We start from the raw sequence: 10,688 nt of genomic DNA on the forward strand, positions 1-10,688 counted from the left end.
AGGTAAAGGGCAGGGGGCCATCTGTAGTATAAAGATAGACCTTCTAAGCACTGGAAGAGAGCCCAGAAAAGGATCTGGAACAGTCCTTTGCCTTCCAGAATGTAGGGTATCCCTTCACAGACTCAGAGGGTAGTGAGGAGTGAATGGACTTAGAGCCCAGTTTTTGAGCATCTTAGGAGTGTCAATCTCTACCACTGGGTTTACTAAATTTCAGACTTGAAGTTTTACTCACCCCCTAGCCTCAAACCCTCCCAGACCCCGCCCCCCGCCCCTGCCTCCTAATGTGGCATCATCAGACCTTCAAATCCTGGAGGGCCTTGCAGTCCACGCAGACCAGGATCACCAAGAGCCCCAGGTGGGCCTGGGAGCCCACTGGGACCATCTTTGCCGGGAATGCCAGGTAAACCTTTGGAGCCTGCAGGAAAGAAAGCCCAAAGGAGGGTACTCAATGTAGAGGGTCCTCAGGTGCCTTCCCCAGGAAAGGGGATTTGTGTGTCATGCCCAAGACTCACTAGGAGACGGTGCACTGGCTGTCGACTTGGTGTGCACACTGCACATCAAGGTTGCAGCCACCTGGGCTAGTTCTTAGTTCATGGAGGCATCTCTGCCCTGGGGCAGTGCCCTCGACTTAGCCTATCTAAGCCCCTTCATGCCCACTTCCTCCTCCCTTCTTCTCATCCTCCCAGCAACATTGGAAATTATGCAGGGCAACTGCTAGCATCCCATATCAGAAATGAAGACACCGAGGCCGGGTGCAGTGGCTCGTGCCTGTAATCCCAGCACTTTGGGAGGCCGAAGCGGGCAGATCACCATAAGTCAGGAGTTTGAGACCAGCCTGGCCAACATGAGGAAACCTTGTCTCTATTAAAAATACAAAAATTAGCTGGGTGTGGTGGCATGCACCTGTAGTCCCTGCTATTTGGGAGGCTGAGGCGGGAGAATCACTTGAATTCGAGAGGTGGAAGTTGCAGTGAGGCGAGATGGCGCCAGTGCACTCCAGCCTGGGTGACAGAGCAAGACTCCGTCTCAAAAATAAAATAAAATAAATAAATAAATAAAAGTAAGAGGAAGAGGAAGAGGAAGAAGAAGAAGAAAAGGAGAAGGAGAAGGAGGAGGAGAAGGAGAAGGAGAAGAAAAAACGAGGACGGCGAGACCCAGACAGACTTCTAACTTACTCCAGTTAGAGGCCAGGTTTTCTGTCCCCCAGCCTTGGACTTTCTTCATTGTCTTGTGTGGCCCTTTATTCACCACCACACTCCCTCCATCTCTCTGCCGCACATTAGAGAGGGGCGAGTGGTCTGGAGTAGCAACCTTGCTCTGCCCTCACATCCTCTAAAGCCAAGTACCAAGTACAACCACCCTGCTGGGCCTTCTTCTCCCCAACAGGATACTTGGGAGCTTTGTGAAGGAACAGAGGCAACGCTTGATGAAGACAAACCCTTGGAGCTGGACGTCCAAGCCAGTCTCTCAGCCAAGCTGTCTCAACTACCCAACAAATCTCCTTTCCCTGGCACCCTCCTCACCTTGTAGGCCTACAGGGCCTTGAGCCCCAGGGTCCCCAGTGAGGCCAGGGATGCCATCGATCCCTGGTAGACCCAAGGGTCCAGGAGGAACCTGGACAGCTTCTGCAGTTGGTGTTTGTCCAGGAGCACCTTGGGGGCCAGAAGAGCCTGTGGGCAGGTGGGGGAAATAAGAACATCAGGCTGAGGCAGAGGGAGGTGGCTGGGGCCCTAGACGCCTTCTTTACTATCTTGCAATCAACCGTTTTCTACCTTGTTTGTCCCCACAGGATATCTGGATATCTCCAGGATGGCACTGTGTGATATTATACAATGCCTTCTTTATCCATCTCTCTCCCCGGTGGCTGGGTAGCTCCACGAGGGCAGGAACTGGGTCATATTCATCCTGTCTCCTCGGGGCCCAACACTGGGCGCTGGGCCCAGTGGGTGACAGGCAGTCAGGAAGCATTTGCTGCTAATATGGTAAGCTGAGTCTTCTTTCAGGACCAGGGTGGCTTGTTTACTCACTGGTTAGAACACAGTGCCAAGGAGGCTGAGGGGATGCTTCTAACCCCAGTTGACATCCCAGCTTAGGAACCCGGTGCCAGCCAGCTGCCTTTCTAATAGCATAATTTGCTTAGTAAGTCATGGAACAAATATTTCCCCAGTGCTTATTGTATGCCAGGGTCCTGGTAGCTCTGGGCATAGAGCAATGAATATGACAGACGTTAATGGAGATTATGGTCTGATGATAAAGACGAATAATGCCTAACTTGACAAATACTGTTAATCTGAGTGCAAGTTGGGAGAAGTGTTGTGGAGGAAAGGACTAACACAGGGACACTGGGAGGGAGTAGAGGGTGGCATGGGGTGGAGGCATCTGTTTTAGAGAGTGATTGGTGGCCTTTTGCAAGCAATGGCATTTAAACTGAGACCATTAAAACATTAGAAGGACTTTGCTGGCCGGGCGCGGTGGCTCAAGCTTGTAATCCCAGCACTTTGGGAGGCCGAGACGGGCGGATCATGAGGTCAGGAGATCGAGACCAGCCTGGCTAACACGGTGAAACCCCGTCTCTACTTAAAAAAAAAAATAAGAAAAACTAGCCGGGCGAGGTGGCGGGCGCCTGTAGTCCCAGCTACTCGGGAGGCTGAGGCAGGAGAATGGCATAAACCCGGGAGGCAGAGCTTGCGGTGAGCTGAGATCCGGCCACTGTACTCCAGCCTGGGTCACAGAGCGAGACTCTGTCTCAAAAAAAAAAAAAAAAAAAAAAGGACTTTGCTATTTAAAGAGTAGAGGGGCAAGTACACTCTGGGAAGTAGAAGTAGCATGTGCAAAGGCCCTGTGGTAGGCCAGGACTTGGTGTTTTTGGATAACTGAAAGAGGCCAGTACGGCAGGAGTACAGTGAGCAGCAGCAAAGGGGAAGGGCTGGTGATGAGGATGAAGAGGGAGGCATCACACAGGGCTTTGCGGGCCACGGTTAGTGTTCATTCCTATGCCACAGGAAGCCACTGGATGATTTATGTTTTTATAAGCTTTTTTTGGCCACTATGTGAAAAAGTTGATAGCTAGAGTGGGGGGAGGAAGGGTGCTGCATGAGAACTATTGGTGGCTTGGATCTGGGGGTAGCAGCCGAGGTACTGCGAGGTGAACAGATGCAAGGCACATTTAGGAGGTACAAGCCTCAGGGCTTGCTAATAGATTGCATGTGTGTGAGTGGGGTGGGAAAGGATGTGAAAGATGGTTCTTTATTTCTGAGTTGAGCAGACAGGTGGGTGGTGATCTGAGTGCAAACCCAATGCCCACTAATGCAGAGATAACACAGAGAGAGGCAGTCAGTAGTAGGATCCATGGTGGCAAGGCAGCAGTGGTCTTCAGTCCTCAGAGGTGACAGAGGCTGAAGGATCCCCAAGGGAGAGAAACTGCCTCCCTGGGGTCGCTTGATCCAGCTGCTTTAGACATCCAGGCTTTCTTGGTGTGGTGAGCAATGACGCCTGAAGGAACCTTACCACCAGGCCCCTCCCTTGAACTCTGGATCAGCCAAGCAGGTGCTCTCAACTTACCTCTTGGCCCTGCCTTCCCCTTCATCCCGGGAAATCCTGGGTCTCCAGGTGGCCCAACCTTGCCTGGAGTCCCCATGAAGCCAGGCTCACCTCTCATGCCTGACAAAGTCCAAAGGAAGGAAGTCAGGTCCTGGCATGGTAGGGGTGGTAGGGGTGGAGGATAGGCAGGGGTGAGGTAGGGAAGAGCATCAGCCACCGGCCTTTCTTCACAGGACTGCCAGAAGGAGCCCTGGCCGTGGAGTGGGGAAGGGCCCAGCAGCCAGCCAAGCAGCCGTACCTTTCAGTCCTAGCTCTCCAGGAAGGCCAGAAAAACCTGGAATTCCTTGGTCTCCCTTAGGCCCTTTAGGTCCAGGAATTCCAGGGAAGCCAGGGTCTCCGGTGTTGCCTTGACTCGAGGATGGCCCAGTGGGACCTGGGGGTCCAGGGGGGCCTGGGCGGCCTAGGGATAAGATCGGAAGAGGGGCAAGGGGCAAGTGAGCAGGTAGTAGCCACTGCTGAAGGCCTGGGGACTGACAGGACTCCAAAGCCCATTCCCAGGACGGAGAATGTTCCCTCACCATCTGTGGGGTCCTAGTGCCCAGACTTTCCCAAACCATTTCAGCAAAATGCACCTGGCTGAAGTCCCCTGTGTCCCCGCTTGGGGAGGGATGTGAAGCCAAACACGCCCATGTATGTCCAGCAACAGGGACTTGGCTGCGCTGTATACATGACTTCCCCAAATGTCAGACAAAAGGTGGTGGCTAGCCCTCTTTTGGGCTTCCTGTCTTTACCTCGTTCTCCATCTAGGCCTGGTCGCCCGGGGTCACCAGGCTGTCCTGCTATGAGTGAGGGCAAGGAGATGCCTGGGGCACCGGGGAGACCAGCGGGGCCCTGGAGACCTGGGAAACCTGCAAGAATAAATAAAAGGGGCTGGATAGGCTCCGTGTGCCCGGAAGATGGCCAGGCTCGCTCAGAGAAAATGGAAGCTCGCTCAGAGAAAATGGAAGCTCACACAGAGAAAATGGAAGCAGTTAGGTAGGAGCCAGACCAGAGAACGCCAGCAGAGGGCTCTTCTCCCCTAATCCTTCCTTCCCAGAAAGCAGACAAACTTAACTGACAAGGGCTCAGAGCTGGAGCTGCATTTCATTGGAAAGTTCTAGCTCCCTTACCTCAGTGGTAATGGAAATATTTTAGGCCAATTTCCCCCACACCAGAAAGAAAAGAAGGCATGACTGAGCACCTGGACTTTTAAGTTTCCAAAGTGATTTTAAACCTACTGTCTGTGTCAAAAAACACCTCTTAAGTTAGCCAGTTACGTCTGATGCTGCACAAAGGTTATAGAACGTAGGCCACAGGCCCCAGCCAGTCAGAACAGACACCAGACCAATTAGAATGGAGGCAGCAAGAGTGTGGTGCCTCTGTGTCTTCTAGGGCTATCTTCTGCAATTTCTAGGCAAACTGGAAAACAATCTTTTATAGGTCATTCATGATATGAGCCAAGTGATTGCTTAATTGCCTATGGAACAAATGTCTCTGTAAAATCCCTCCTCCCTTTTGGCCAAAGAGAATAACCACTTATTACAATAGATACTGAATACTCATTTGCTCTAATTTTAATGCTGCTTTACATGTTTTCTGTTTTTGGAACTATTTCTATTGTAATATGTTCGAAACCAAAACTTTCATCTGATCACAGAAGATTTATTTAATGTTCACATATCAAATACATAGATGGTCATCTTGATGGGAAAACACAAATGTAGGTGTTGATATTATTCATGTAGCATGGAAGATAATGTATTAATTACTTTGGGATAGTCTAGAAGATATTCAAATGAAGATAAATGGATTCAAACTGGTTGATAAACTGTTCTGGTGGTTGAGATTCTTAATTTTGTTTGCGACAAGAAAATCCAAAATGTTAATATCGAATTTTATCTTCTGTGACAAGAAAATGGCAAAAATATGCTGAATTTCCTCCTAATTAATCTTGAAATATGGTAAATCCATGAAATTTATTAAAATCTGATGGGGTAGAGTTCCGGGGTGTTTTTTTTTTTTTTTTTTTTTTTGAGACGGAGTCTTCGCTCTGTTGCCCGGGCTGGAGTGCAGTGGGGCCGGGAATCTCCTCTCAGCGCACTGCAAGCTCCGCTTCCCGGGTTTACGCCCATTCTCCTGGCCTCAAGCCCTCCTGAGTATCTGGGGACTACAGGCAACCCACCACTCGCCGCCCGGGCTAGTTTTTTGTATTTTTAGTTAAGACCCCGGGGTTCACCGGTGGTTAGCCAGGCACCTGGTTCTCGATCGTCCTCTGACCCTCCCATGATCCCGCCTCGTCTCTGGCCCTCTCCAAAGTGCTGGGATTACAGCTTTGGAGCCCACCGCGCGGCCGATTGGGTGTTTTAAACAGCTCATTAATTCAATGAATCTTGAAACGTTTAGACAAGGCAAAAAATAATATTGTTGAGAAAAAGTCTTCTCTTAACGGTCCGTCTTAGGTCTGGGGGGAAAAACACACACACACACACACATACAAAAAGAAAACTAGTAGCTAAGCCATGTGGTGGTACTCATAGCATTGTTACTTCTGGCTTGGTGAGCCTTTGAAATATTTTTCTTTATCCCCAGGGTAAAAATCTGAAAAGAAAGACATATTGTATACTTTTTTTCTGAAAATACAGCTCTACACATATATTATGTGTATAGATATACAGCTTATATATATATATATAAACTGAAATTATGCTACCTAATAAACATGTGTAATAGAGTAGGCAGTGGTAGGCAGTACACAAATTATAAATGTTCCCATGGCAGTTTTTGGAGACTGTTTTTCCCTTTAACTGTTTCTTGATTTTATAATTACACTTACGTGTTATTAAACCTGAAATAAAGGCACTACTGACTTTAAGTACTGCAAAAGCTCATGCATTTCTTTAAGAATAAAACACTTTAAATGAGCAGATGAAAATGCAAAACAGCCCATTTTTCCAACTCAGTCCAGTGTCAAAGCCTTGAAAAAACAAAATATATAAATGCAGCCTCTACATATTTAGTGCAAACATGAAAACAAATAGTATCACTGAAAGTTATTTAGATAACAGTATTGTAATGAGAGGGATTGCTCTATGAAGTTTTTTTTATTGGTTAGTTTGTTTGAGATAGGGTCTTGCTCTGTTGCCCAGGCTGGTGTGCACTGAGGTGGTCAGGGCTCACTGCAACCTCAACTTTCCAGGCTCAAGTGATCCTCCCACCTCAGCCTCCTGAGTAGCTGGGATTACAGGCACACAGCACTATGCCCTGCTAATTGTTGTATTTTTTGTAGAAACAGGGTTTTATCATGTTACCCAGGCTGGTCTCCAACTCCTGGGCTCAAGCAATCTGCCTGCCATGGCCTCCCAAAGTGCTAGGATTACAGGTGTGAGCCACTGCACCCAACCACTCTATGATGTTTTCTTAGGAGTAAACCATCATATTGCACTGACTCCCACTGTCAAAGCAAAGATAGGTTTCTGTGGGGGGGGTGGGTAGTATGATATTTCTTGTATTCTTTTTAAAGAAATTGTTTTAATTAGATATTGAGAGGACATGACATAATATTTATAACATTATGCAAAGAATAATTCAGATACAATGAACGCTTGTGTTTCAACCACTCAACTTAAGATGTCACTTGGTTTGAATTTCCTTGTGTGCCCTCCACCTTCTTCCTTCCCTCCCTCTCAGAGGCAATCACTCCTGAATTTTGTTCATCATCCTCTTCCTTTTTCTTCAGTTTGACCATATATATCACTAAACAATGTATTGGTTGGTTTTGCTTATTTTTGAACATTTATTGACAGAATCATACCAAATGTATTCCTCTGTGACATGTTTGTTTTTTGCTTAGTGCTATGTTGCTGAAATGCATCCTTCTTAACCTGTGCTATTTACTACGTGTGTAATTATGATTTTATTATCTCAGATAGCTAAAGAAAATGAATAAACTAATGACCGTCAAGATTTGAAAACAAAAGAAAATGTCCCTGTGCTTTTATCCAGTTCCCTCTTCCTTATATCCTATGAAAGAAGACAGTCTCTGGGCAGGCTTGGACCCTGCGTTGAGCCCTTCCTCTGGAGAAGCTGCTGGCTTTCAGAAAAGAACAGTTTGGTCCAGATCAAAGGGAAGAAGAAACACAAAAACAGCAGATGCATCAATTTAAAATGCAGCAGGAAATGAATTAATATATGAATATAGTCCCTGGGAAACATACACACACTATACAAACATGCACGTAAACAAAATGTAGTGAGACCTCAAGCCCCAGAGCAAAGAGAAACAGGAAATTTTGCAAATATGATTTCCCCAGGTAACATGCAATAACATTCTTAAGTATATACTATGTGCCAGGCACCGAGCTTTTGTATATCTTACCTCGCTCCTCATTGATTCCTCAAAAAACCTATGAGGTAGGTTCTGTTATTATGTTCATTTTATAGAAAAGGAAAACTAAGGGCTCATTTGGGATTGAGGAAAAAGTAACTTCCTTGTTTAAAGTCATATAGCTAGTGAGAGGTATAGCTTGAATTTGAACCCAGCTAGTCTGATTTCAGAGCCCATACTCTTAACCATGATGCTATGCTGAATTCATTTCCTGGTTAACATGGAGATGGAACGTACACGGGTTTTTGAACTTTCCTGCAGGAAAAGTTGAAGACACAAGTCATTCTACTTTTCTGAGAGGTGGGGAAAAGGGAGACTCAGAAAGGGACTTCAGGCCATGTGATGAGTCAGGGGCCGAGATTAGGGTAGAACCTGCTTTCTAGTAAACCCAACAAATTCTAGTTCAGGGTATGCTGTGGTTCTGTCCGGTGGAGACTTGTATCATCTTAGTCTTGGGATCCTTCCAGCAGCCACACTGTCTTCCCAGGGCCCTGGGAGTGCCATCCACACTGGACACTGAGGAAATGCCAGCCAACCTCTCACTAAATGGACAAGCCCTGTCCCTCAGGACCAATAATTCCAAGCTCTGACCAAGCATGCCAGAGAGGCTTGAGGTTAGTAAGGAGGAGCAGAAGGGAATCTGGAGGCTAAAATGGACTTGGTGAACTGTGCCCTGACAGTCTTCACTGGAAAATGCTAAGCACAGCCTATCCTCTCCTTCTCAGCAGTCATTCCCACTGGGTTGGGAGACTCCCAGAGATGTGAAGACACTCACAGCCCAACCCTGTGAGCCACATGGCCCTGCTGTACCCTAAACCTGACTCCCCCAGGAAGGCCTCGCTCAGCCTCTACAAGACCTGACTTGGACTCACCTCGATCACCTTTTTGCCCTCTCAGGCCCGGCTTCCCTGGAGCTCTGATGCCAATTCCTGGATATCCTTTTTCTCCTTTGGGTCCAGGGAGACCAGCAGGCCCGGGCACACCAGTGATACTAGGTCCTAGGAGGAGATGCAGGGGTAGGGGGCAGACCTCAGTGGAGGTGAGGCCTTCCTGCCTAGCTCACTTGACTGGCCTGAGAAGCCTGACTGACAGACACCAGAGGCAGATTACTGAAGTAATAAGAAAGAAAGTTAATTTGAATAGAAGAAAAAACCCCGTACTCTTTCTTCTCCATATCAAGGGACCTGAAATTGGAGGTTGATAAGGAGAGCTATGAGTCCAAGGATATGGGATACACCACAGTCGAGAATTCATGGCCAGCCCTTGCCAAGCTTCTGGAAGAGCTGATGCCCTCCTCTTCACCCTGAGGGTCTTCCTAACCTGGAGTGCCATGGGTACCCTTGGTTCCCGGAAGCCCATTCAGTCCATGTAAACCAGGAAATCCAGGGAAGCCTGAGGGGAGAGAATGTCAAAAATGGCTCCAGCAACTCTGAATCATGAAGCATTAGCAAGAGGTAGCTACCTGCCCCCAAAGGCATTGCAAGGTCCTTATTTTAAAGTCCTGGCCTTTTTTGAGGCATTTACTTAATGCCCTAGGGGAAAAGAAAACACTCCCAACCTATACCCTACACCACAGGTTCTCATGACTCTTATCAGAGACCAACACAGCTTTGGGAGTAAGATGGCAGCTCATTAGGTATCTTGAAGAACTCAGAGTAGCAATGTCAAGACCTTGAGTTGTTAGCTCCCAGAGAATGGTTCCAGAAACTCACTGCCCAATTTCTAAGTCAGGGAAAGACTACATATGCCAGGGCAATTGCCTTCCTTGCTAGCTCTTCTCTTCATGGATTCCATATTCTTCTCTTCCCACACATGCTTGCCTGCCTTCATTACTCTTCATCTTCCTTTCCCATGATTCCTCATGTCCAATGACTCCTGTAGGCATGGCTTAACCCTAGCTAGTATCTTCTAAGATAAAGTAGTTGGTGTCCTTCGTTGAGGGAAAGGCTTTTCCCCACTGCCTGCTCCCAAATACACATACCTTTGGGTCCTATTAATCCGGGGGGTCCTAGGGGCCCAATTGCCCCTTGATGACCAGAAGAGCCTGGAAGTCCTGGATCTCCTCTCATGCCGGCAATCCCTGGAAACCCTAAATGTGAAACCAAGGGAGAAGTTCAGAATGGGGCATGGCTTGAAGCTAATCCAAACTCTTTCAGAATAAGGTTATCATGTGGCATGGTACCTAGAGCTCCACGAAGGCCAACATCTCCAGAAACACCAACTTTTCCATCTTCACCTTTGTTTCCAGGGAAGCCTATATTGCCTATTGGTCCATCTCTTCCTTTTGTGCCTATAAAATCATGAAAAATGCTGAGGGATTAGGCCATATTTCTAGCAGTGTATTCCTCCATGGGAAAGAGTAGATTCTGAATTGCTGAAGGAGCTAGACCCAATGAAGAAACTCTAAAAAAGATAGTGGCGGCTGTTTTCACATTAGAAAGGTTCCCTACAATTGAGAAGCAAATAAATTTGTTATGAGTATCCCTTCAGAAGTGGGAGCAGGGCCGGGCGCGGTGGCTCAAGCCTGTAATCCCAGCACTTTGGGAGGCCGAGACGGGCGGATCACGAGGTCAGGAGATCGAGACCATCCTGGCTAACACGGTGAAACCCCGTCTCTACTAAAAAAATACAAAAAACTAGCCGGGCGAGGTGGTGGGCGCCTGTAGTCCCAGCTACTCGGGAGGCTGAGGCAGGAGAATGGCGTAAACCCGGGAGGCGGAGCTTG

General features: G+C 47.7%; 1 protein-coding gene across 1 annotated transcript in view; it reads right to left on the minus strand.

Moving 5' to 3' along the window:
* Nucleotides 1–298: 298 nt before the first annotated feature.
* COL4A6 (collagen type IV alpha 6 chain) overlaps nucleotides 299–10,688 on the minus strand; it is a gene marked incomplete at its 3' end in the record, with an annotated part of 301,135 nt that continues 290,745 nt past the window's right edge. The window contains exons 33-43 of the mRNA XM_017863099.1: nucleotides 10,146–10,273; nucleotides 9,945–10,052; nucleotides 9,284–9,355; nucleotides 8,836–8,961; nucleotides 4,332–4,448; nucleotides 3,839–4,000; nucleotides 3,562–3,660; nucleotides 3,294–3,370; nucleotides 1,773–1,971; nucleotides 1,524–1,670; nucleotides 299–415 (exon numbers count right to left, since the gene is read on the minus strand). Of these exons, the coding sequence (XP_017718588.1) occupies nucleotides 299–415; nucleotides 1,524–1,670; nucleotides 1,773–1,971; nucleotides 3,294–3,370; nucleotides 3,562–3,660; nucleotides 3,839–4,000; nucleotides 4,332–4,448; nucleotides 8,836–8,961; nucleotides 9,284–9,355; nucleotides 9,945–10,052; nucleotides 10,146–10,273 (1,352 nt within the window). The remainder of the gene's footprint in view (nucleotides 416–1,523; nucleotides 1,671–1,772; nucleotides 1,972–3,293; nucleotides 3,371–3,561; nucleotides 3,661–3,838; nucleotides 4,001–4,331; nucleotides 4,449–8,835; nucleotides 8,962–9,283; nucleotides 9,356–9,944; nucleotides 10,053–10,145; nucleotides 10,274–10,688) is intronic.

The sequence above is a fragment of the Rhinopithecus bieti genome, unplaced genomic scaffold, assembly GCF_001698545.2.
Source record: "Rhinopithecus bieti isolate Rb0 unplaced genomic scaffold, ASM169854v2 scaffold_68554, whole genome shotgun sequence".
Taxonomy (NCBI): domain Eukaryota; kingdom Metazoa; phylum Chordata; class Mammalia; order Primates; family Cercopithecidae; genus Rhinopithecus; species Rhinopithecus bieti.